The following is a 27,129-nucleotide window of genomic DNA, read 5'->3' on the forward strand; positions in this document are numbered from 1 at the left end:
GCGTGTGTGTTCGACTTACGTGTACACTCTTTCAGGGGCGTGCTCGGGCTCATGTGGATGTTGTCGATCCAGATGTGTCCTCTGGTGCCGTGCACAAAGAAACCCTCCATCACAACCTACCAGAACACGGGAGGAAGAGGAAGAGGAGGAGGAAAGTTGAGAAAGAAGACGGAGACAGGAAGAAGGCGACAGTGAGCAGAGGGGGGTGGAATTGAGAATGGGGACAAGCGGGAGGAGGAGGAGGAGGAGGAAGAGAAAGAGGATAAAAACTTAATACGGTGCCTGTGATTTCAAAGTTGCACTCAACACTTGCAATCATCCTCCCCGTCTCTGCAAGCGACTTCGACTTACTTTTTCATGAGAACATTAAGTGCTTGTGATGTCTCTGACAAATGCGCAGCGATCCCCAAACAATCACACAGCCAATAGAGACAATATGGCTTACTTTAGCTCCTTTTGAAGTCAAACCTGGCCTAAGGTGACAGGGAGATTAAAACTGATGCTCTCATATGCTCTGAGAGGAATGTATCTCTCCAACCAACCCTGATAAAGACATTAAAGACACGTCTCTCTTTCTTGGGAGACACATAATAAAGGGTTTGACCCAGATACCTATTATCAAGCACACATACTTCCATATAGAACCCTGATGCTTTCATGGGTTCATCACTACCTGGAAGTCTTTCGGGGATCGAGGCAGGATGGTGCGACCCTCCCTCCAGACCGGGCCCTGATCGTCTTTCAGTGTCCACAGCACCGTCTCCTCGTTGTGGGCGTCCCGCACCAGGACCTTCAGGTGGCCCTGGGCCTCCCCCCACAGCTGGTAGGAGAAGAGGAGGCAGAGGGGCCCCGTGTCAGCTGCCACAACGGGGCTCACCAGCCGGGCTCGCTGCTGCTCCGTCTTGAGGCTGGCGTCCATGTACAGGTAGCTGTCGAGCTCTGGAGGGGACATGATAAGAGGAAAGATGTCTTATTCTGAATGTGTTACATGCAGAGGTGGGGACTCAAGTGACATGACTTGGACTAGAGTCAGGTTTGAGTCACAAATTTGATGAATTTAAACTCAAGTTATACAAAGAATTAAGGTTAAGGTTAAAATTAACAGATTTAGCAAGCTAATGCTAAGCTAACATTAAGGAACTTATTGATTAACTTGTTTTAACAGGTTAATGAAAGTTTTACAAAGTTTTCATAATTTCAGTAAATATAATATTTTATTTACTCTGTTGTGCAAATTTAGTAAAAATAGTAAAGAGTGCATTATGACTTGTTTAGGACTCAAAACTTTTAGGGCTTGGGACTTGACTTAGTACTTGACATGGGACTTATCAGTCTTGACTTGGGACTTGTCCGTCTTAATATAGGACTTGACTTGCAACTTGTCTGTCTTGGGACTTGACTTGGGACTTGCCTGTCTTGACTTGGGGCTTGACATGGAATTTGTCAGTCTTGACTTGGGATTTAACTTGGAATGTGTTAGTCTTGACTTAGAACTTAACTTGGGACTTGCCTGTCTTGACTCAGGTCTTGACTTGGAATTTGTCAGTCTTCACTTGAGACTTCATTTGGGACTCGTTGGTCTTGACTTGGAATTTGTTAGTCTTGACTAAGGACTTCCTGTCTTGACTTGGGACTTGACTTTGAATTTGTCAGTCTTGACTTGAGACTTCACTTGGGACTTGTCAGTCTTGACTTGAGACTACACTTGGGACTTGTCAGTCTTGACATGGAATTTGTCAGTCTTGATTTGAGACTTGACGTGGAATTTGTCAGTCTTGACTTAGGACTTCCTGTCTTGACTTGAGACTTGACTTGGAATTTATCGGTCTTGACTTAGAACCTAATTTGGGACTTGCCCGTCTTGACTTAGGACATGACATGAAATTTGTCAGTCTTGAATTAGGACTTGGCTTGGGACTTGCCTGTCTTGACTTGGAATTTGTCAGTCTTGGGACTTGGCATGAAATTTGTCAGTCTTGACTTGGGACTTGCCCGTCTTGACTTGGGACATGACATGAAATTTGCCAGTCTTGACTTGGGACTTGGCTTGGGACTTTCCTGTCTTGACTTGGAATTTGTCAGTCTTGGGACTTGGCATGAAATTTGTCAGTCTTGACTTGGGACTTGGCTTGGGACTTGCCTGTCTTGACTAGGGACTTGACTTGGGACTTGCCTGTCTTGGCATGAAATTTGTCAGTCTTGACTAAAGACTTCCTGTCTTGACTTGGGACTTGACTTTGAATTTGTCAGTCTTGACTTGAGACTTCACTTGGGACTTGTCAGTCTTGACTTGGAATTTGTCAGTCTAGAGACTTGACATGGAATTTTTCAGTCTTGACTTGAGACTTGAGGTGGAATTTGTGTCAGGTCTTGACTTGGAATTTGTCAGTCTAGACTTAGGACTTCCTGTCTTGACTTGAGACTTGACTTGGAATTTGTTAGTCTTGACTTAGAACCTAATTTGGGACTTGCCCGTCTTGACTTGGGACATGACATAAAATTTGTCAGTCTTGAATTAGGACTTGGCTTGGAATTTGCCTGTCTTGACTTGGAATTTGTCAGTCTTGACTAGGGACCTTCCTGTCTTGACTTGGGACTTGAGCACAAAGACTTGACACTTGCATAACAACCACTTGTTCCACCCTCTGGTACAGTATAATCTGTTCCTGACTGCTGTGCTTTGAGAACAGACCCAGGTCCCTGACATCGTCTAAACTCTAACACATGAGACTCTTGGCTCAGCTGATTGGATGAACTCATGAACACACTGGATCCAGTGAAACTAAAATAAAAACGTCACGGGGGATTTCACAGCAACAATATGCAACCAAGCTGCTCCAGTATTTGCAACACATTGCCAGAAATGAGCAAAGCTTTGTTTTAACCTTGAGTTTGCTGGTTGCTGCAGTCAAACAAAAGAAGAAACTGATTTAATGGGTTTTCATTTCAGCCCTCGAGGCGATAAAAACTAGGAAATTTAAAAGGATGTGTCGCCTCTTGATATCCACTGTAGGAGTTGCAGGTTTGTGGGGCACGAACGCGGCACGTACACAATTATAACCATAAATCATCCCTGTTTGCACACACAGGAAGACTCGGACACATACATACCCATAAGCTCACATGTACGGCATGTTTTCACATAATTACAGATACAAAAAAGAAATGAATCACGGCTTGTTAACAGGAACGGGATCACTGCTGCACAATAGTCACACCAAACAATAGGGAAATGACAAATATAAACACAGAAGAAGAATAGGAGCAGTGAGAGCGTCATTCTTCCACGGAGCGCTACCACAACTCCAGCCAACACCCCCGGGGGCCATTTCTCCTCACTCCCTCCCAGGTGAACGACTCCAACAGCGGAAAGGTCCAACAAAACGCTACTCCATTTGTTTACACCAGAGGATGTTTAGTTTGCAAATTGGTTGCCAACATGAATTCCATTGTCAGAGATGGGTGAGCCTACAGTATGTCTGAGTGTGTGTGTGTGTGTGTGTGAGAGGAAAAGGAGACTGCATATATGTGTGAGAGAGTGACTCAAAGAGGCGTCTGGTGAAGAATTTCTTAAGTGGGCCCTGTGGGAAAATGTCCAGTATCAACAATCTGCAGATTAAATCACCTGCTTTATCGTGTGTGTGTGTGTGTGTGTGTGTGTGTGCGTGTGCGCCTATCTGTCTTACAAGCAAGGAAAAAGCAGTGTGAGGCAAATCAGGTATTTTCCAGAGTGTGTCTGTTTTAGTTTTTCTTTCTCAGTCTTTAAAGAGAAACTTCTGTATTTTTGAACCTGTGTTCGTGTCTAATGCCTGGTTCCCACTACACGATATCAGCCCAACGCAGCGACGTACGGTGTCGGCATCAATTGTGAACGACAATGAGTATCGTACGTGATAATCCATCGTTCATCTCGTGTAGTGTGTCATAGTAGACGACAACTGACGCCACGTCTGGGACGCCTCATGATGTTCCAACAGAAAGGCTAGCATGTTTGATTTTCTTTTTGTCGTTAACGACTGCTCCCGTCACAGCCGCCACTTTGACCAATAGGAACGCGGAGCGATCTGTTGCCGTGGAAACTGTACGGCAAAAACACCCCAGGGTTTTTGATATTTCCTGTAGGGATGTTAAATGATGGCGTGAAACAGCAGAGGCCCTTTAGCAACCCGCTGAGTACTGCCGTTAGCATCAAGCTAGCAAACAATGCTACATCTTCATAATGGAGGATATAAACTAAGAAAATTAAAAAATAGTGGCGTCAAACTCAACGCTTCCTGTATCCATTTCAAATTAAAAGCCCCTTATAACGTCGCTTGAGAGAATCCCTTCATTTTCTAAACAGGCTTTTATTGTGAAACATTTGCAGGAACTTCCTGTGGAGGATTCAGTGACTTGCATGTTTACGTATGGTACTTCAAATGTAGCTCCTGCCACCTGGTGGCACTTTTACGTTACTACAACATTTCAGCTGGCACATGAACAGACACAGTGACTGAAATAATAGTGATAATAATAGAAATAGGACGAGAATAACCTGATGACATCACACACGTCGGCTCGTGAAAGTGTTTTCTTTTAATACCACTTCTGCTTTTTATCCTTATAGTCGCATCCATTGAGGTAGTGTGTGTTTTTAGCGCAGCCATGCTCAACTTATTGAATGACTGGGTCGATAACCTTTCGCTGTGTGTGCCTGTGTGTGTGTGTGTGTGTGTGTGTGTGTGTGTGTGTGTGTGTGTGGCCTTTCCAGCAGATCCGACAAGCAGTATCTGGAGGGACAAATCTTCCTCCGACTTGACAGCTCCCCTCTGCCCGCCATACGCCCAGACTCGCCTGTGTGTGACACTTCAGACAGTGTGTGTGACAGTATGTCCCTTGGCCCTTCGCAGCCCTGGAATGAGTCTGTGTGTGTGTGTGTTTGTGTACACACTGCATGTGTGCCTATAGAGGACGGGCCACAGAAACATATTTGTGACTCCGCGAGGCGCCTTATCACACGTTTTTAATGTGTGCACCAAAGCCTATTCCGCCGTCCCCGCTTCACATTGGAGCGCGACGTCTCGCAGTGAGCCCCCCATTGTTGTGCCTCTTGTTCGCCAGACAGCTCATAATCGAGGCTGCCTCGCCGTACGCAGCACAACAGAGCATTATTAATCCATTTCACAGCGGCCTCCTGCAGCGAGAAGCAAACAAGGATTCAATCTATGAAGTCTATTTAGCATGATTTTACTAGCAGGGGGATATTAAGCCAAATAACGCAGTATATGGCGGATGATTCCACCTCTGCGGCTAATAATTGGTTTCATGACTGAGGTCAGGAGGTGAGGAGATCATGGCGTCGGGGCCACATGAGAGAGACGAACTCTACAGAGGATTAAACTGTGATTTGATAGCAGTGAAATAATGATCTGGTGTTGGCTGGGATTTCTGACCTTTGACATCAGCGGGAAAATCAAAGCCGGCGTGGTGTGTCATAACGGCTGGAAATGATACTCCATACATGAAAGCCACAACCTGACTAATCTGAGCGACCCTTTCCAATCCGGCCGGTGATGAAAGAAGCTGCTTTGAAGCCCCCCTGTCAAAGGCGGCTGTGACCTAAATCGGTCACGCTTTCCGGGAACCTTTGCTGCCGGCCCCGCTGAACATGACCCAGGTGACATCACAAATTTGACAAGAAAGAGGGCACGCTGAACCTCTTGTTTAATTCTCTCCAGCTGGAACGGCGCTGAATCTTTCATGGCGACTTGCTCAAAACCAATGAATTTTAAAACAAGGCTGGGATAACAATCTCTTACCCCCCTTTATGAAAAGTATAAATAGTGATCCCTGCTAAACCCAGCAGGATACGTTTTCTATGGTTTTTAATAACATGCCAAAAGCTGCACGTTTGATTCGTGGGTGTGTATAAAGGGAAAATGAATAATTATTTCTGTGTCTACACAGCATCATCTGGGATGCGCCTGCAGGAACGGACGGCTGGGAATAACTCCCCGTCTTTGGAATCTCCTGCTCCGAACTTAATTGGAGCTACTGGGTCTTAACCCCTTTCCTGCCGAGGCGAGCTAGCCGGCACGTGTCACATGTCACACGCGAGGCTGTGTGCGCCTGACACGGCGTTGCCCCCTCAATTCATTTCCATCCTCATTCGCTCGGAAAGAGCGGCGCGGCTGGCAGGCAACGTCGCCGCTAAATTAGACCGGTTTCAATTTGAGGAATTATTTTAATCAAATTGAAAAAGGGACTCGATGAAGATGCACAAGGAGAATGACTCCATTTAATTAGTGTCTTGTCTAGACTCAGTGAAGTTGATAAAATAAACTCAGTGCATTTGTGCTCGTGCAATTTTCTGCGCCTAAATGAAATCTTCTCGCTGCTGCACACATAAGAAGCTCCGCAGCAAGGACACTGATCCCATGTAAGATGTCCATCACATTGAGAAAAGCTTCCTGCAGCAGCTCTGAGTCGTCCTGCTAACCAGACGGCGGCGGTGAGTCACGTCGAATCTCCACATGACTGATGAGCAGACTCACCGTGGCTGTGCAGGGACCAGAGCAGAGGAGCGTTGGGGTCGTGCGTCCACCCACACAGACCATGGTCAAAGTCACACAAGCTGTCTGACGGAGAAGAGGGGGCTCCTGTAGAGGAGGAAGGAAGGAAGAGTGAGTGAGAGCAAGAGCCAAAGGGCGCAGAGGTGTGAGGAATCATTTCAGATAAAGAAAGCAGCTGCTCTACATAATGTCACACAGCCCTTTCATCTTTTCTATTACTGCTCCCTAATAACACCATTAATCCTCTTTTTCTTTTCATGTAAAATACCTTGTTTCCTGGACTCACCGGGAACCTGGAAAGTGGTGGTTTCAGTGTCGGCAGGCAGGGTTGGTGTGGCGGTGTCGGCTGGCGTGGTGGTTTCTACGGACACAAACACAGCACAGGTCAAAGATGGGTGTATGAAACAACACTCAAACACTGGATTAATGCAAAGAGGACCCATTAATCACCGAATGTTTGTTTAAGAGATTATTTATGTGGCATTTCTGCTGCCGCGCACAGCAGCGTACGTGAGGCAGGGCCAGGGAAAACAGTAACAGGAAGTAATAAGTAAAGGGAAATAGGAACAGGAAGTAATGAGGCGCTGTGTCTTTATGACAGGAAGTGAGCTCAAGGAAGCTAATAGTTGGACTTGTTTTGCTTTGTTACTTCTGAATGCTAAATATGAAGCTACAGTACAGCTACGGCTAACAACAGGTTAGCTTAGCTTAGCATAAAGGCTGGAAACAGGTGGAAACTGCTAGCCGCTTTACGTTTTGGATATTGTAATATGTTGATATATAGAGTTATACTGCTTTTCCAGGGTCATTTTACCCATAATTCAGCAGCCCGTCTCAGTGTCCAGTACATTAAGGGTGAATTAAAGCTCATGTCATAATTGAGAGTGTGAAGTCACGGTCCGAAACTATCTCCTGCCGCCTCCTGTCTCCATCCGGCCATCCCACCCAGAGTGTCAGAGACAGGCGAGGGAAGGCACAGATAGCCCTGAGAGCACCCGAGAGGGCCCCCGTCATGTTGTGTCTGGGTGCTCCGGCGTTGGTATCTGCCCGGCACTGACTCAAATATGCTGACACGCACGTCCACATGCGAATACACACGCAATCGCATGACTTCACATGCACGCATACAGAGCGTCTGGGGTTAAAGCTGATGGATGGATGTGTCCAACAAACTCCCCTCGACCTTGGGCAGGATGATCACACTTTGACTGGGACTACTCACTGGCTGTCAGGGAGGATACAGCGCACACACACACACTCCATGTGTGAGCGATGGGGTGTGTTACCAAGTGTCTCGCTCACTCTATAACTCATGGGAGGGGAGAGCAAACGCAAAATGAAATGTATGATTTTCCCCCTGCCCTTAACATCTATTTAAGCGCGCATACATCACACGGAAAGCGAAACAACACACTAACGACGTGCTCATTAAAACACACGGCATGTGTGCACAGATGGACACATGTTAAGCAGGCTGCCGCTGGAATGTGAAGTGGGGGAAAGTGCTGTGTTATTAGGAGCAGATGGGTCAACCGTGGTGTGTTGGGGAGGTTACGCGGAGGTTTGGGTCAGGTTTCAAGCAGAGGTCCAGATTTATCATGTGAATAAACTGTTAGCCTCAGTTTCTCTTTGTGTAACCATCGCAGAGAGTTATTAACAACACATGTTTACACAGTTTTTTCTTAGTTATCTGAAGTTAATAACTGAAATATGGGAGTAGATTTGAACTCATATTAAAGAGTAACTCCAGTATGTTAAAAATTGGATTCTATTTTCTCAAGCTTTTGTGTTTAAGTAAGTGGGGAACGACAACTTTTGAAATTGGTCGACTATTGAGTGGGAGAGCTTCACCGAAACAGGCTGCAATGTAATCACATGGGGGCAATTGTGCACCATCAATTTACATCCAATTAAAGTGCTTGTTTTTTACGCTGACTGACTCAGATTGTTATTACAAGTGTCTGACAGCATTATAGAAAGGCACCTACAGACATAGAGCTTTAGTTAAAGAGTATGATTCCTTTTTGTTTAACCAGAAACAGCCCTGAAATTGCCATCGACAAACCCAAGAGACTCCCTTTAAATAAACAGCAATTTTACCATTGTAAAAAGGCACTTCATTTAAAGTCCACAGAAACAAAATTACACTCATGAGAGTTGTGTCTCCACTTTTTCAACAATCACCAACTCTTCAACTTCAGCTTTTGCCGAAATAAACCCTTTACTCACCAAGTTAGACGTGACAATAAGCTGGCTCTGTGTGCGCTTAAATCGCTGTTTATTTGAATGGAGTCTGGTAGGTTTGGTGATGATGATTTCAGGGGGGTTTCTGGTTGAACACAGGAGGATTTTAGGCCCAGTTCATAGTTATTCATTCACTCCAGACCCAGCAGCATCTACTAGCTTCACTTCCAACCCACGAAAACAAGAACTTTCAGTTGCTGTAGTCGCGCATTGCAGCTTGTTTCGCCGCTGCTGGCTGCAGCCCTGTCGCTGAATACTGGACCAGTTTCAAAAACTGTTGCACCTATTAGTCACTTGGACACACAAACGTAACAAAAATAGAGTCCAGGTTGGAAAGGACTGAGGTCACCCTTTAAATTTGACATGTCTCATTAAAAGTCCATCCAAACAATATCTATGTGAGCTCATCAGTTGGGACAACACACACCAAAACTCCCATCAACACAGTTCCCTCTGCTGGCTGGCTGTCGGTGACAACACCAGAGCCTCCGACTGTTCTTTCTGCACGACAGCCATTATCATTTAAAGACTATGAAAAGCACTAAGGGCAACAAACGCGGCGTGATACACAATTGATCCGCTTAAAGGAACTTCCTGTGGAAATGAGCGCGACGGCGCCCCAGCTGGAGAAATGGCAGACATGAAAGACCTGGCCACAGCTGGCGACGGCTCCTGACATTAACCCAGCGTTAATGTCATGTCCTTTATGCCTGTCATTAACTACCTAATGAGACTCTTATCGCTGCCGGCCCACCGGGAAGGTACAGGCGAGAAAAGCGACCCTCTTCCTCAAACCTCAATTCCTGAAGAGATTTCAATGCATCTCTTGTTCCCCTTCTTTTCTTTTTCATTCTACCTCCTCTTCTCTTTTGTTTGATTCCAGCGTAACCTTTCAGCCCTCCACTTAAGTCTTGGAACCGGGCGTTAAAACAAACCGACGGCCTATACATTACACAGGCGTCTGCGCGCACACATGAACACAAAACACACGGGCTAATCCATTAAGATTCCACCCAGCTGCTGAGCACTCTGTGCTTTCAAAGGTCAGGCCTTGTCACAGTGTAAATGTGCTGACCTTTCCAGGGTGTGACAGGAGTGTCGGGGGCAATGGGAATGGGACCGACTTGTGCGTTTGTGTGGGTGTGTATGTTTATGTGAGACAGAGCGAGGATGTGTGTGAACGTATGTGACCTGCCTACCTTGCCCCGAGCCCTGCCCTTGATGTGTGTGAGGACTGTGGCCGGCCTAGCGTACATGCGCAGCAGAGGGCCTTGCAATGCAGGAAAAGTCCCTCTGCAGCGGAGTGTTGTCTTACATAATGTGCCGACTGCTGCAGGTGATGATGCAAGTCATCGTCATGCAGGGGATGAGACGCCAACACTTAGAACTGGACCCAGGGGAGCTGCTGGCATAGATAATGGAGGCGCGCACGTACAAATACGCACGGCGGCTGAGCATGCATACACACGTGCTCGCAAAAACACACACAGACATACACGCTGCTTATTTTTCGACGCACAAAAACACACACGCGTATATACGCAGAGTGGAAAGGGCTCTCTGCATAAAAGACATTGCTCTCTCCAAAAGAATCTGACTCAGCAATATGTCAGAGAAGAGGAAAAAAAAACTTCAATTATGTAGAAAGCTTTTCTGTAAATCTCTGCTTGGCAGTCCTAGCCACCCACACACACACCTACACACACACAGACACACACCCAGATGAATGGATGCCAATGCACGCACAATCACACACATTCACCCAAAAGATAAAAACATGATGGGAAAGATAAGTAGCCATTGTTTGATATTCTGTTGGGTGGGTTTAAGTGCTCAGATCAAGGTTCATCCACACACACTCTCTCTCTCTCTCTCACACACACACACTCACAGAAGCTTTCCTAGACGACGGGATGCTCTGACAGTGACATAAAGAGCTTATACACACAGCCCCAGTAAGTATAGGACCAATGCGAGCAATCTGTCATCATTTTAAAGTGAGCTCCACCATATTTACCGAGGTTCTGAAGGAACCAGAGAGCCAGTGTGAGGCTGTCACACCTGAGATTTACATTACAGGTGTGTGTGTGTGTGTGTGTGTGTGTGTGTGTGTGTGCAAGCTACAATTCAGTGCTCCTAAAAGTGAAATGATCCTTCCCCGGAAAGAGGTGATATTTTGCATTTTTCTCTTACAGATCAGTCTCTAAAATTTCCTTCCTGAGCTCATAAATTTTTCATTTTTTGGAGTACGTACACCAGAATAAAAAATTTACTGTTGAGGTTGTGTGTGTCTGCCTGTGTGTGTGTGTGTGTGTGTGTGTGAGGCAGCTGCGCATCAACAGGGGGAAACAGAAGGAGTTAGGACCAACAGCAGCGAGCATGGAAAAGAGGTGCGAGTGATGAGTAACGGAGGAGGAGGGGAAGGAGAGGAGGCATGGTAACGGAAAAAAAGAACAAAAACATTTACGGACCCACGCACTGAGGCCTCGGGGTGGGAAAAGAAAGAACTGCAACCATGTGTAGGAATGATGACAGAGACCTTATTCTGCCTCACTGTGGGAGCTGCTGCTATTTTCAAACTACAAGATTTGGGGTAAAAAAAACCATCTATTTAATTTCCTAAATCACATAAATGAGAAGGAATTCTAAAGAGGGCTTAGCTGAGACAGCCTGGAAAGAAGTGAATAGTTTGAGTGTGAGAGGAAGTGAATGATTTACAGGATGTCAGCAGTAGTAGTAGCTATTCTTGCTGAGTTTTGGAGGCCTGTGAACAATGTGTGACCCTCAACAGCAGTTTTCTGTCACACAAACCCTCCACACCATCTGATAAAAACCCCCCGTCTGCAGAAAGTGGTAATCCCTGATCCAAGGGTTCTTTTTTTGTTCTCAAGTGGAAACCTCAACGGCTGGAAAATGAAGCCTGGCAAAAACTGCAGTTCCTCTAATGGCCACTGGAGGGTGGCTCCAGATGTGAGTCAGTCCCCATTGATCCTCATGTTAAAATGCCAAACTTTACAGCAGAAATAAACATGTTTACAGCCTGGTACAAAAATGGTTTCGATCAGCTTTATGTTATATAATTAAGGTCATGGGCGCTTTGAGTGACAGGTGGATGCCATCCATCGACAAGCCACTACCGCAGCAATAACCTTAGTTACTGTAGGTAGCAAGGGTGTAGGTTTCATTTCAACACTGGGAGGTACACATATTTATCAGAAAGTTTTTAACACTTAATTTCTGCCATTCTAGTAATTTGTGGCTTTTCTGCATTAATTTGTCGTGTATATGTCGTTCATTTTGTCGAAATAAAAGTTTTTATTGTGGGGGACGAAGGCACATGAGTTCATGAAAGTTAATAGTAACGTTTTGGTCACCTAAAAAGTCTTGCTCCGCATTTGGTTGAACTAAAAGACCCTCCAAAGAGTCAGATTTTTTTTTTATGGTGAGTCCATTTTGTTTTGATGGTTTTAAGACCGTTTTTTGCTAGCCAAAATTAGCATTAGCATTATTATAGTAAACCATAGCTGCAAATGCACTGTGCGAACCATCCTTTTGTCCAACATATTCTCACGTACGACCTCGTCACATATCAACGTTTGGTCATGGACTTTCCACGTCAACATATGGCATACAGGCGCGTAGGTTTCCAACTACACTTCCCTTTTCACAGGAAATGTACACTTTGTGTACAGCCTCTTTCAAAATAAAAGCATGACGTCAATACAACACCGCAAATTGACGTTTTTTCGTTCAAGGACACACTCATGTGGTTATGTTTGGCCAATGGGTCTGGCTTTGCAGTCTTTTGAGAAGCAAACACTGGCGTCCAAGGTGAAAGTCCAAGGTTGCTGGACCCATCCACCACCCCTCCTGTCAGCCCCAATCAGACTTTTCGCCCCCTTAACTTAGGTTGTTGTCTTGCCGCATTCCCTCCTGATGGGCTGTCACATCTGGCTCCAACAATCCAAAGTGGCGCTGACCAAAATAATAGCTGTAGATGCACTGTGCTAAGTAGCCCAGGGTATTGGTACTCAATATGCTTAAGGAATTGACCGAAATAACCCAGAAGCCACAACTGAACGATACCTGCATCGATCCTTCTTGTGCCGGTGTTCTGGTGATGTCAATTAAGGTACGTTTAAAGGCCTTAGTAGTATAGCGTGCTGAGATTCGATGAAAACGTTCAAAATTATGGCTACTATTACACTATTGGTGCTGGTGTTGTAATGTTCTTAATGATACCCAGCCATGCTGCTAACCAAGCTAGGCGCTAGCGTCAGGGTTAGCTCCACCATCTTGTCAAAATATGGTCGATACAGTTTGAGACAGTCTTTGGTTTCAATTTTTGGGGGTTTCTGTTCATTGGTGTCATGTTTCTGCTCTTTCCACGTGAATCAAACAGTAAAAGCAAAATCATTTCCTGTGTGGTACAGAGTAAAAAAGTGACCAGATACCAAGTGTTGAGAGCAAGCTTTTATGGGCTACATGTAAATTAAAGCACACCTGTGTTCCATCATTCACCGACAGAGATCAATGCGTCATCGCTTACTTGTTTCTCTACATCTTTGTGGCTTTATATCTTTGATTATGACTCCGTCCACACAAGTGGTAAAGGCGATCCTGTGGTGCATTTTGTGTGACTGTGCATGTTGCACGATACAACCCCGTCATCCTGTTCAGGCACAGAGGGAGTGGTAAATAGTGAGAGCCCATATGTGCGCTTGTGCCGGTGAATGTGTTCCTGCAGCAGTGCCTCACATCTGGATAACAGATCGCGCTGGAAAGTGAACAAACCAACGCTCTCTCTCTCTCTCGCTCTCTCTGGGGACGCATTCCTTCAAACCAAACCCTGTCCACTCCCCGCTGATCCAAACACTTGTTGGAACTAACTCAGATTTTCCAGGTGAAACAACCTCAGAAACAAACGCGCAACCTTCGAGGGTCAAGCTTTCACTTTCTCTTTCTCGGCGTCTCCGCTCACCTTTGGCAGGCTGTAATGACTCTCATGCATATCTAATGTAAGGCTCACTTTTCTGGTGAGCCACCTTTCCTCAAGGTCCATTCACTTCGGGTTAGATCGGTTCATTACAGTGCGGGGGGAAATAATTCAGCTTGGAATAGTGCGGGCAGCAAATTACCATATATAAAGTGGTTCCCTGTCGTATGAGCAACGGCAGAGCGTCCTACCTGGAAGGTCGCAGCCCAGTATCTCCACTCTCATCCCGATTCCTGCTGGAGACCACCTCTCCGGGTACAGCCTGATGTACTGGGACACTATCTCCTCAAAATGACGCAGCTCTGGGGTGTCATAGTGTGTGTTCCCCTCAAAAATCTGCCCAAAACACACAAACACAAATGTCATCTTGATGCTTTGTACTTGCACAAGCACAATCCTCCCATCTATCCTCCTCCCTCACCCACCTTAGGCAGGCTCGTCTTCATGTCCATGATGAAATTCCAGTCTTTCCCATTCAGGCTGTGCGCCACTTTGTACTTCCTGACGAACGCCCGGTTATCCGTGGTCGCGCCGCTTCCTGCGTCTCCTCCCCGCGCCCCCTGGGTGATCACTCCACGCACCGTCTTAGGCACACCGAGGTCCACCTGTAGGGGTTACATTGAGATAAATGCACGGCCGTTAACACAAAGCAACACATGGTTATGTTTGAGTGTTAGCTCTGCTTCTTGTTGAAGCTTGTTTGCCTCTTTCAGTTCGAATGACACAAAATGGAAGCCAGAATCTAGGGTACTACTTGTTGCATATGTGGATGTGACATCTTCAATGAGGAGGTAACAATTACCCTGAACACATGACATGACAGCCAGGCTGCTGCTGGCTTTTGTCTTGCATATTAAGCACTATTATGACGTAAGAATTGGGATAATATCGTATCCTGGATCCTCTGGTGATTCCCGTTCCGACACATTTCCCATTTCAAAATTCCATCCTTATCTGAACTCAAACTTCCAGACTTTTCAGTACATTTTTCGGACCATACTTGACACCAGCGTACCAAGAAGATGCCAGAAAGTTGTAGGTAGGTACTGCAGCTCATACATACAATTAAAGGTCCAGTGTGTGGGATTTAGCCATGTAGCACTGCTGTGTTTCTACAGTAGCCCAGAATGGACAAACCAAACACTGGCTCTAGATACGGCCATTGCAATTTAACGTTCTGTGTTGGCCACCGTAGTTAGAAGCCCTCTGAGACAAGACTGTCAGGCAACACTGATTTTTTTTCATGCAAACCTGCTTTAATTCAGTGTTTTTACCAGTTTAAATCCTTAAGTTCTTTTGTATTGTGAGAACAAGAGACCTCTGCGTTAAATTTTGACCTCCTGATCGTCCGGATCTTAAGTTTTTCGAGAAAAATGTGAGCACACATTAGCAGCAGCTGGACTAGCAGCCCTTCTCTGATGTTGTGAATCACCTGGTCAGTTTGTTTTGGAGAGGAAGAGACCTCTGTGGATGATTCAGCTCCCATTAAAAACCTCCTGAACGATGAACACTAAAGGAATCCCAAACGGCTGGTTGCAATCTGCAATCCTCACCACTAGATGGCACTAAATCTCGCTAAATCTGATAAACCAAACCTTTAACATAGTGAATAAATAATACTATATTACTTTTTCGACTCCCAATTTTTTTGTCTTTTTTATAAATAAGAACTTAAAAATGAGTTGAAAAAGTTTATAATAAATTTGTTTTCCAGTGTGTGCATGGAAATGACGATAAACGCAGCCATGAAGGTTTAGAAAAGACAATCTGTTCTGTTTCCTGATAACGGCATCACTGCACAACTCACACATGTTAAGCTTGATATTTGGTTATTTGTGGTGCTGTGTGTATATACATTTTCTCTCCAACTAATATGGTAACAGATGACTGGATTTGGTGCGGTTATAAGGCACTTCAGGCAGAGCTGTTGTGCAGACTGACATAGAAATGTGCGTGGCAGTTGCACGCCATACTTCTTGCCTCCACGACATCAAACTCGCACTTACTTTACTTTAACATTAATATCATATTTAATTGTTGGTGCTCATCATCTGGAAACATACACTGAAAATGTAGATTAAATGCAGTCAGAATCATTCAGTACCTGAAGCCACTCCTCTCCAGCCAGCGGCTGCGCAGGCGCGGGGAACCAGCCGGAGCGACTGGCCACCAGACGTGCCGTCCCAGGGTTCCACACCATATCCCTGCTGGAGGAGGCCGAGATCTGCGCGTCGGGGAGCAGGCCGGACAGCAGGCCCTGCAGGTCTGAGCACGGAGCATCTGGAGTGCAAGACGGAGAGGGCAGAGATCACTTTAACCTTCGCCTCATGATGGAGAAGTTTCAGCGACGACCTAACATACACTCACGCTGTTACACATATTCCCACCTGGGAGCTGTTAAGCTTCACCACAGGATTGCACTGCTGGCCACTGAGCATTAAGAGTTTAGACCGGAGCAGATCGGAGAGGGTGAGATGAGGGGAAGAGATTTGTGTAGCGCAGCATTATTGCTTCATCATACATGCAATTAGACTACCATTAGTGGGATAAAAGCAAACTTCCCTGCTTTGCATTCATCCACTCCACATCGCACACAAACATTTTTAATATGTTATTGCGTCTTTATATTCTCCACAATAGCTTCCCTGCTCACTGTGCTGCACACATTTTCTCAGCAACTGAGGGAAAAGTTCCACGTACATGCAAAAGCACTTGGAAATGAAACTCATTCAGATATGGATGAGCGGGTAGCATTGAAAGTAACTTGCTGAGGGAGTATGTGAGAGGGAGAAATGAGGATTAAGGGGATAAGAGAGGTATAATACGAGGAGTCGGGAGGCAGAGAAGTAGAGAGCGGAAAGAGTGTGGAGAAAAAAAAGAAGCGAGAGATTCGGAGCTGAGGATGACGGCTTGGGGAAGCTGGGAGGAGAGCAAGATGTTTGAGATGAGGCTCCTGCAGAGGCAAACAGTGGGAGAGGGAAGGATGGAGGGAGGTGGAGAGAGCTCGAGGAAGAGGAAGAGACGCGGAGGAAGAGAGAAAGGGCAGGGGGAAGGGAGGTGGGATGAGATGTTAGTTGTGCTGACGGTTTAAGAGAACACAGATCAAAGTTTCATGCTGTTATGTCACAGCAAAAGCAGGAGATGTAAATAATGAATAAAAGGCACAGGAAGTGTATACGAGAGTGTGTGTGTGTGCCAGTGGGTGGTGTCTGTGTACATTTCAAGGGGTGCGCCTGCTTTTGAGGTCATCTGCTATATTTAGAAGCTGCCTGTGTGTGAATGTACCTGTACTGTAAGAGCTAATAGTTATTTCAATAGCAGCTGTTGAGGCTGAGGCGAATCACAGTTTCTGATGTAAGAGTGAACGGGGAGCCATGAATGATTGATCGCTACTCATTTCTCAATATAGAGGAGCTCACAGAGCAAAGAGGACACATCAAAAAAGCATCTGAAACCATGAGAGGGGAAAAAAAGAGGCGTCGCTGGGGGGAGACGGAGACAGAGAGCGTCGAGAGAGGGAAATGAAACTGGTGGTGCCTCTGGAAGGAAGAATAGAGTAAAAGTTTCCTTTAATTAGCCCGAGGCTCGCTATGTTTAAAAGATAACGGGGGGGGTGGGAGTGTGGGAAAGAGTCTAAATGCACATGTTCTGTATGTGTGAGTGAGTGTGTGCCAATGAGTGTGTGTGTTCCTGGCTTTTATGGTTCAGCGTTATTTTTTTGCTGTTGAAGTTGATTTCTTTTTTAGCAAATTATATTTAGTGTTCAAAAAGTTTCAAAAGTCAGCAAGCCAGAATTATCGCCTCGTGGTTGTTTGCCTCCGCGAACCAGTCAAGTCACAGTTTACATCCACGTTTGACAGTTTAACAATGCTTCAAATATGGATGCTGCTGCAAAGAAGCTAGAAAGAAACATAGACGCTTCACACGCATCTTCAACTCGGCAGCACAGAAGATCTATACAGTCGGCACAGTTTCACCCAAGATTAGTGTCACCAATTCGGTATCTGACCAGAGCCCCGTTTACACCAAACACTTTCAGTACAGTACCTTCAGAATCAAAAGTAACTCTTCAGACATGGTGCCTAGACCCTGCAGTAAGAGTCTCCCTCAATGAGACATTCAAAAATAGCCAGTTTGTGCATTTAGTCCTTCTCAGGTAAGCGCAGGGGTTTAGTGTTCCCGGAGCCCACAGGAACAACACTCCACAATGCTTTTTTTTTTTCTCCAAGTGATGATTGGGATACATGCCGTTCACATCATATGGTCCAAATTAGGCCCAATCCCATTTCTACCCCTTAAATCTTCCACTTGGTATCAAGTGCCCTCGTTTGCGAGATAACCCTTGATGAGGGAAGTGAGAAATATCAGGGTAGAGATCTTTCCCTCAGACATGAGACACCACTTCATGCAAATCGGCGTGGCCGACGTGCAGGGATATGTCACGCGTAGTAGCGACGCAATGAAAATGCCGGCTCCAGCGCTTGTGTTGTGGCGTGTGCTATGTTTATTCTTGTCGGAGAAGAAATGCTGAAAACAGGAGGCGCCTACAATGTCTTCTAGTTCTGATCGATTTTGTTCAGGTAAGTCGATTTGTTTAAATATTTTGACGCTGTGTTCAACCGAGTTGCTGATGAGTTTACGCTAGTCCAACCATCTGTTGTTTGTATAGCCTACATTCTGATCGTACAGTAACAAATTTCCAAAACTTGCCGAAGTTGCTGACTTCGCAAGGTGTTCTTTCATCTTCCACTTCGTTGAAAGTGTGGGTCGGGGCTCCCTTGGAATCTGGGGCGGGTTTTAAGTGTTGGAAACCACTTCCACTACCTCAGTTCTGTTTTGGGACACCACTAGCCTAAACGTGAACGCGCACAACCAAGTGCAAGTGGGTATTTCTAGGGGAAGTGTGGGTATTGGGACAGGCCCTTAATATATATTTTAAAACGCCTAGAGATCCACTCATTACTGAAAGTGTATGTCGTTCAAGAGAGACAATCAAAACTAATGGAATGGTCAAAGTTGTCGTATTGAAATTTAAGGTGTGCTGATGGATTCACCTCGTCAACTCATGTATTGAGTAACATAACAAGGAAATGTTCCAACTTTAAAGTTGCCGGCAACAAAACATCCTTTCATTTTATAGTTATAACATACTAATGTATTTAAAAGTTGCCACAGTGTGAACAGCTGTTGCACAACTTAGTGCTGGGCAAGAGTGACCGTCCTCTATTGACCAATCAACAGACTGCAGTGTTCACAGCTCCACCTTTTAGTACCGGATCTGTGTGCTTGGTACCCCAACAGTTACGGTTCCATCCACAACCTTTCACAGTGGAAACAGAAAAAATGCATGCCAAACTGACCTGTGTGAAATGTTGTCATAATCTATGTCCGAAATTTCAAATTATACACATTTTCTTTTGAGGTCACAGTGACCTTTGACCACCAAATTCTAATCACTTCATTCTTGAGTCCAAGTGGACACTTGTGCCAAATTTGAAGGAATTCCCTCAAGGTGTTCTCGATATCACGTTCACGAGAATGGGGCACACACGTGAACGGACATAAGGATATCCCGAACACGTAATGCCTCCAGCTGCAGAGGTGTAAAAAGTCATGGCTCAGCAGCGTGCTCATATTTTTGGTGAAATGAACACATCAGTTTGTGACTCACGACCTTACGTGTCATCCTGGAGCAACACTTGTTTTTTGGCATCTAAAGATTTAGCACCTGGCATGCCAACACAACACAACACCAGCAGACAATGAAGCTACTGGTACTGCTGTTTATATGACCCATATTAAATTTGGAATGGTAGTGGAGTATTAGTGTGTATGTAAATGTAGTCAATGATTTGGGGCTGGGGATGTATATAGGGGAGGGTTGTACTTGAAAGGAATAGCACAGAGCATGTGAATGTAAACTACTTCATTGTAAACTGCTCTTGCAAAGAGTGAACATGCACAACACCAAGGTTCAGACCAACACTGCCACAAAAGCGCAGCAGAAATTTGTTCCTGTTCAGTCAAACTGTACGAGTGTGAAGAAGTGTGATTCTGGCAAAGTCACCTTTCTTCTGGCGAGAAAAGTGTAACCTCGCCTGCGCACACACCTGTAATCTGGCATCCGTAGAGCTCGAAGCGCAGGGCGATGCCATTCCTCCAGGTCTGTGGTCTGATGCGAACAAACCGGGCCAACACCGGCTGCGGGACCCGGTTCAGCACCACCTCAGCTGGGTCGGTGTTAGCGTGGAAAATCTGGGGGAAGACAAACAGAAGACAAAAGGTTACTGTCAGAAGGAGATGTGCTGCTCATGCCGGCATGAGTGCTTGCCTTATCTCTATCTTTCTCACACACTACCTCTCTTGCTCTACACCCACCCACAGTGCACGGTTTCGCTTGGCTACACACGCACACAGTGGCAGGCCGGACAAAGCAGAGACAACCCAAACACGGATCCAATGTCACCAGCCCAGCTGTCGATGTGTTTTGGGGTCAAAGGTTCGGCTCTGGGAGGCTGGGAAAGCCCAGCGATGGATGAGGGCTTCTCTCTCACACACACACTGCTTGCTCAGCTTCCACACACCTCTACGCTGGTGGCCGTAGGAAGCCATGGGAGACGTGACCTGACATGACCAAACTTGATTGGCCATCACATGCAGGAAGTCCCTCCAGGTGGGCAGGATGTGAGAGAAATTAACTTCCCAAAGCATCAACATTCACTTCGTCTACGAACACTCCCTTCCTTCCATTTGCTCTTGAGCAGCGGGGTGTGGCAGCAGGGGTCGGAGGGCAAATGTAGCCAGGGTGGTCAAGTTACTTCCTGTTTTGGGATGCTTGAGGGCGTTGGATGTGGACATTCAATGACAGACATGAGTCCTTTCTTGCCTTTGTGTGTCACCCATAACTTCCTGTTAATAAATATAAATAACTTCCTACTCCAACACCTTCTCTTTACTTTCTGTCTGTCGTTCATCTCAACACCTTTAAAACCGTACAGTTGGTATCTCTGCACACATCCTCTCTGGTGGCTGGTGGCTACAAATTGAAACCACACACAAAAGGCACAGGAAACCACAGGAACCCACAAACACACACATACACACGTGCATCCTCCAGACTCAGATAAGCAGAGGAAGTGTCTTTTAACTGACTGAGTGACTGTTAAGTGTCATTCACTCTATCTGTCTGTGGTCGACCGGGCCGGCTGATAGGAGCAGCCGCTGTGGACTGACACATACGCACAAAACCACACTGACGAACGCCACTACACACAATGAAAAGACAACTGCGACAAGCAGCCGAATTAAACATTAAGGGCATCATTTCTTTAACTCTACTCCAAGCACTGGATGATCAAACCAAAGCACGTTCCCTTCGCCTAAAATTTGATTCCCTCTTGATTTGATAATGTTATTTTTCATTATAAGTGATAAACACTGTGATTCCAGTTGAAGCTTAAAAATATTACTCTGCCATATTGGTAGAAAGTGACCTATTTGTAAAATTCCCAGTCTGGCGCATGCCTGTAAAAAAATGATACCATATTCCAGAAATTCCACAACCAGTGGGAATATGAGAGATATGATTTCAAAATCCTACTCGAGGGGTTTTATTTGATTTTGGGCATGGCCTGATTTAATCAAGTGGAGCTGACAGTGGTAATACAAAGCAGCGTGAGTGTTTGAACAGATAAGCGGGTCTATCTGTGCTGTATCTGCGGCTGGATTGAGGATAGGCAGCCGTTATGTTTACCTAAGAGGCCAAACAGTGGATGTGGGCTCTTATGGGGGTTATGTAAACACCCATGCACGCTCGCACAAAGACGAGCGCATGATGAAGGGGTTTGCCTCGCATGCAACCGGCCCCATCTCCACCGCTCCCAGATATTCTGTCTGTGAAACAAAGAGCGAAAAGACAGGGAGGACAGGAAAAACAAGAAGATGACTGCGGGGGGGAAGAGTCCTCAGAAGACTAGTTAAAAACAGATGAAGAGAGGGGTGGAGGCGGGAGAGGGAGAGGTGGAAAAAAGAGGTTGAATAAAGGGCAGCAGATATAACTGAATGAAGAGGAGGCAGGGAGTGGTGGCGAGTAGGAAGGAAAGAACAACCAGCAGATTCATCAGTGAAACAGGAAACACTCCGTCCAAGGATTTGTCTGTATGTGAATATTGTTGCCAGTCATTTAAACTTTGGCTTCACTTCCTCAATGAAGACACTGTGATAAAAACTGATGGTAGCACAAAAACAGTTCACATCTCCCAACAGCTACCCCACACAGGAAGTGGAGGAGCAACAACGTCAGCACCTTTTGGAATTGTTTGCAGAGGGAAGCAATGATTAGGAATTTAAAGAGTTCTCATCGACTGCAACCCACCAAGGGATGAAACACACTGCAGTCAACCAATCACAAAATATTAATAGGATAAACAAGATCAAAGAAACTGTACATTTGACATTTTCCAGGAGGATTGGCAAAGAAGATTTCCTTGGTTTCACTGACACATGATTGAATTAAAGGTCCAGTGTATAAATAATAAAATAAAAAGTATGTTCTCTTTAATATACGATCACCTAAAAATAAGAATCATGTTTTCGTTACCTTAGAATGAGCAGTTTATATCGACAAAGAGAGCGGTATGTCATCTACAAAGATCGTCATGTTGCACCACCATGTTTCTACAGTAGTCCGGAAGGGACAAACCAAACTGGCTCAAGATAGTGCCAATCACTTTTTCATGTTTTTGTGTTGGCCACCTTAGTTAGCGTCCCCTGCGTGACAAAAGTGTCAGAAAACACTGATTTTTTTAACGTTAAACTGCTTTATTCAGTGTTTTTACCCGTTAGAATCACTAAGTCAGTTTGTTCTGGAGAGGACAAACCTCCTGAATGTCTTGATCTTAAGTTATCAGAGAAGAAAGTTGAGCACACATCAGCAGGTGCTAGGCTAACGGCTCGTCTCGAATTACTAGTTTGTAACCTGAAACTGCTTTAGTCAGTGTTTTTACCGGTTTAAATCAGCGTGTCCGTTTGCTTCGAAGAGGAAGAGACCTCTGCGGAAAATTCGGCTCCTGGTAAAAGCCTCCTGAATGTCTTGATCTTAAGACATCAGAGAAGAAATGTGAGCACATCTCGTCTTTGAAATGCCCAACGATTTCAAAGAAATACTAGTTTGTAACCTGAAACTGCCTTATTCAGGGTTTTTACCGGTTTAAATCAGCGTGTCCATTTGTTTCAAACACAAAAAATAAAATAAGAGATCTAAAATAAGGTGAGCACGTATTAGGTTACCAGAAAAAATATGTGAGCACACATTAGCAGGTGCTGGGGTTGTGTCCCGCCTATGAGTGTCGGACAAACACTGATTTGTGACGTGAAACTACTATATTCAGTGTCTATACAGGTTTTAATCATCAGGTCTGTTTGTGTGGGAGAGGAAACAACCTCTGCTGATAATTCGGCTCTTGGTAAAAACCTCCTGAACAATGACCACTGAAGGGATTATAACCAGGAGAAGGTTCAGCCGGTTGCGATCTGCAATCCTCACCACTAGATGCCGCTAAATTCTCCTAAATCTTACACACTGACCGGACCTTGCAAGTAAAAAGGCCATCCCGTAGGTCAATTTTCCAGGGGGGGTAGAATGTAGCAACCTGCTATCACTACCACAGAATGTTTTCACACTTGTAAACCAATCCATTCACCTTCTTTCTGAATGATAATAATGAAAATAATAATGCTGAAACTCAAGATGGTGCAGTGCTAGAGAAGTGGTGCGACTGTCCTTTGAGGGCAGAAAGTTGGCCGCTTGTTCAAACATTCTGAAATGTCTAAATGTAAAATATTTGCCCGCTGCAGCTTCCCAGAAATGTCCAATGTTCCAATGGTACAAGATGCCCGTCACGACTAAAAGCCTATTAGCTGGTGCATTACAATATTGCCAGCTGCTTCCCTTTCTTTTTCATCTTTGGATAAAAGCAGAGAATGTGGCATTAACATTACTGACACAATTTGTTCAATAAAAATCAGCTCTCAAGAGGCTCTTTCCATTTCTCTTGGATGTGAGTGGAGAGAGAACAAACTTAGACAGGAGAGAGACAAAGACAATGAGAAGCTGACAGTCGGCTTCTTCTCCCTCCTGTCTATTGTCAGGGTACCTGAGGGGTTGCTCATTTGACCCCTGACCCAGTACTTCCAAGGTTAAAGGTTAATGACCTGAGGAAGCAGATAGTTGGTCATTGACCAACTCGTGGTTACTTTTTGACCAACTAGGAATCCGACTTGAAATGTAGACGGACCAAAGCTGCCAGTCTGGTGTCTGGGCCACATCTGTAATCTGCCTGACGACAGGCATGTTTTTGGTGTATGTGTGAGCTCTGTGTGCCACGTGATGCGCAGGCAAGGTGGGCTGAATAATTAACGCCGTCATGTTGTGTCTCCCGGTGTGGAGAGTCATGAAAATATAACGAAGCCCAGCACACACACATACACACAGCAGCGTGCGGCGACCAGACTCCTTTGTGTGGACATTGGCGGGACACGGGCACCATGGGTATTTAACTATTGATGACCTCTCCGGAGAACGAGGTCACCGTGAAAGACGTGTGTATGTTATAGTAAAACCCTCTCTGACGGTCTCGTAGCTTGTGTGCATCCGAAACAGACTAAATTTCACCGGAGTCTTGTTAGAGAGACGAACATTTGTTGCCTGGAAAACAAGGTGTGGATAGACAGATGATTCATTCACCATCTCGCTCTTTTTCTCCCTCACTCCTGTGTTTTTGGCACATGTCTCCTTCCTCTGCCAATGTTTTCCTTCAAGCTGATGGCACCGCAGGGAGATGCGGTGGGCTCTGCACAACACATTATTCGTTTCCCCGCCGCTTTTTCATCCCCGTGATGTTCCCTCGATCCCAGTCCCTTTCTCTGTCCATTACACTCGTCATCCCCGTCTTCTTGCTCTAGTTATTCCCTCTGTCTCTCTCTCTTTCTTTCTAGCCATTACCCCCCCCCCCCCACACCCCACAATCCTCCATCTTTGCTCCAGACCTCCTCTCCCTCCCTCATTCTCAGTATGAAGATGTTGACAGTAGGAACTGGTTCCAGCTGGCCGCTCTCCACCACTGCCTCTAAAAGCAGCGAGCAGTGTGTGTGTGTGTGTGTGTGTGTGTGTGTGTGTGTGTGAGGTTAAGGTAGTGATCCTTTGAAACTGTCTCACACCGCCTTGTGTCGAAGTCTCCCACTTTGCGCCAGTTGTGTTCGTCTGCATGTGTGTGAGCATACGCAGAGTGATGTTTGTATTAGCTATAGGAGTGTAAAAAACAAAGTGTGTGTCTGTGCGAGGGCGTGTGACACGGTGTGATGGAGGAGCAGGCTGAAATGCTGTGTGGGCTGTTTTTCTCTTTCTCCCAGGTTACTTTATGTGTGTGTGTGTGTGTGTGTACTTGTAAACAGTACATAGTGAGGACCAAGACAAGTATTGAGGACAATTTGTAAAGTGAGGACATTGTGGCCGGTCCTCACTTCCTCAAAGACCTGTTTAAGGGTTGTTTTCAGGGTTAAGGTTACAATTAGGGTTAAGGTAGGGTAAGGGCTGGGCATTTAGTTGTGATGGTTAAGGCAAGGGGCAAGGGAATGTATTATTTCAATTAGGGTCCTCACTAAGATAGAAGTACAAGAATGTGTGTGTGTGTGTGTGTGTTGGACAGATTTAGCACAGCCTCACACTGCTTTTCAGTAACAATGCTCAGTTAGCGCTGGGGCTGATGGGATTTTCCTCACAGGCGAATGACAGTGTGTGTTTTTAATGTTAATTTGTTTGGGTGTGTGTCTATGGTAAAAAAAAAAAAAAAATCATTGTGTGTTTGTATCTATGTTCGTGTGTGTGTGTGTGTGTGTGTGTGTGTGTGTGTGTGTGAGGTATGCAATTCCTAAGAGAGCCAGCATCTCATCAAGTAATGAGGTGCATATGTGAGTAGTGTGATTTAGAATTAACAAGTCACATGGGTGTCAAAGTGAAAATGTGTTGGCGTGCAGAAAAATGAGTCAAAAAAAAAAAATCACATACACACACACACACACACACACATACACATTCATATGTGTGTGCACAAAGCCTGTTTGCTAGTGTGACCGAGGTGATTGCAATCTGCAGTGCTGGTGTTTTTTTCTTCTGACAGCACTTTCATTTCTTTACAAAAAACAAAAAACCAACCCCATTTCCCACAATGCTTTCCCCTTCCCAGCCTCTCCCCTTCCCTCTGCCTCTCCTTCCATCAAATAATCTTTATTGTCATTAAATCCTTCACTCTTTGTTAACACGGCAAATAAGAACACAAATCTTGACAATAAATGGCAACGCGCTCTCCCCCAATAACAAACACAGTGAGGCAAAGAACGACCAAGCCAATCCTTTTATTCATGGGTGATTCATATCTGATGCACAGACACACTCATGGCTCAACCTTCCACAAACACACACATATTGTGCACTACTGACACATGCATGTGCGCTCTCCCAAAGCCACATTAGCTTTGAGCTCACTGTTAAATGACAATTAGAAGAACCAAATCCCCGTCATTACAGCACCCCCTGACGAGAATTCAGTTTCAACCACTTAAGGGCTCTTTGGGGGGCTTAGGACGGGCTAACTGGGAGTTTGTACGACAAGACTGGTGGATTAACAGTCACGGAAGATTCAACCGCAGCCCACAGGGACCAAAAGAGGACCTGGCTGACGGGGAGAGTGAAGGGTACAATGAACTCTTTGGTTTCGGCATTATTAAGTCAGGCCAGGACTGCAAATTGTGTGCGATCAGTGAGTGATTTGTCAAAAGGGTTATTCTCAAATCCTATCCACCCATCTCTGTCTGTGGTCGGCAAAAATACAAAAGGAGTTTTATCTGACGTAATCTGAGATCTTTGGAAAATACATCAAAGAATGTGGACGTAATAAATCCTTGTGGATATGCAGCATAATTCAAGAGCTCTCTCACCCGTGGAATACATGCTGTCATCTTTCTTTATGATCATCAAAAACAGATGGTATTATTGTAATTTAAATTGATAATGTAGGGTGCATTTGTAAATCCAATATGGTGGCAGTATTGTAATGTTCCAGATCGGGATGTCAACATATAACTGAATTGCTAAACCACAGGGAATATTTTTGACCAGTTACACATGTTGATCTATGTGTTCATGCGTCAACATAGCGCCCACTGCCCTTCCTCCGGACTCCACAGGTTAGCTAATCTTGCCCACTCTGCACTGGGCACCAGCTGGGTCCGATGGGAGCCAGCTAGCAGCGCTACTAGTTCAGTAATTACCATTAGTGACAC

The 27,129-nt window shown here is 45.3% G+C and overlaps 1 protein-coding gene across 2 annotated transcripts in view; it reads right to left on the reverse strand.

Annotated features, from left to right (window-relative positions):
• Positions 1 to 27,129, reverse strand: part of nrp2a (neuropilin 2a) — an 82,894-nt gene that overhangs the window by 12,198 nt on the left and 43,567 nt on the right. For both annotated transcript variants that reach the window (XM_033615528.2, XM_033615529.2), the window contains exons 8-15: positions 19,902 to 20,046; positions 15,896 to 16,071; positions 14,217 to 14,396; positions 13,983 to 14,127; positions 6,838 to 6,912; positions 6,534 to 6,638; positions 674 to 939; positions 20 to 116 (exon numbers count right to left, since the gene is read on the reverse strand). In XM_033615528.2, coding sequence (XP_033471419.1) covers positions 20 to 116; positions 674 to 939; positions 6,534 to 6,638; positions 6,838 to 6,912; positions 13,983 to 14,127; positions 14,217 to 14,396; positions 15,896 to 16,071; positions 19,902 to 20,046 — 1,189 coding nt within the window. The remainder of the gene's footprint in view (positions 1 to 19; positions 117 to 673; positions 940 to 6,533; positions 6,639 to 6,837; positions 6,913 to 13,982; positions 14,128 to 14,216; positions 14,397 to 15,895; positions 16,072 to 19,901; positions 20,047 to 27,129) is intronic.

This window comes from Epinephelus lanceolatus, chromosome 24 (assembly GCF_041903045.1).
Source record: "Epinephelus lanceolatus isolate andai-2023 chromosome 24, ASM4190304v1, whole genome shotgun sequence".
NCBI classification, from domain to species: Eukaryota; Metazoa; Chordata; class Actinopteri; order Perciformes; family Serranidae; genus Epinephelus; species Epinephelus lanceolatus.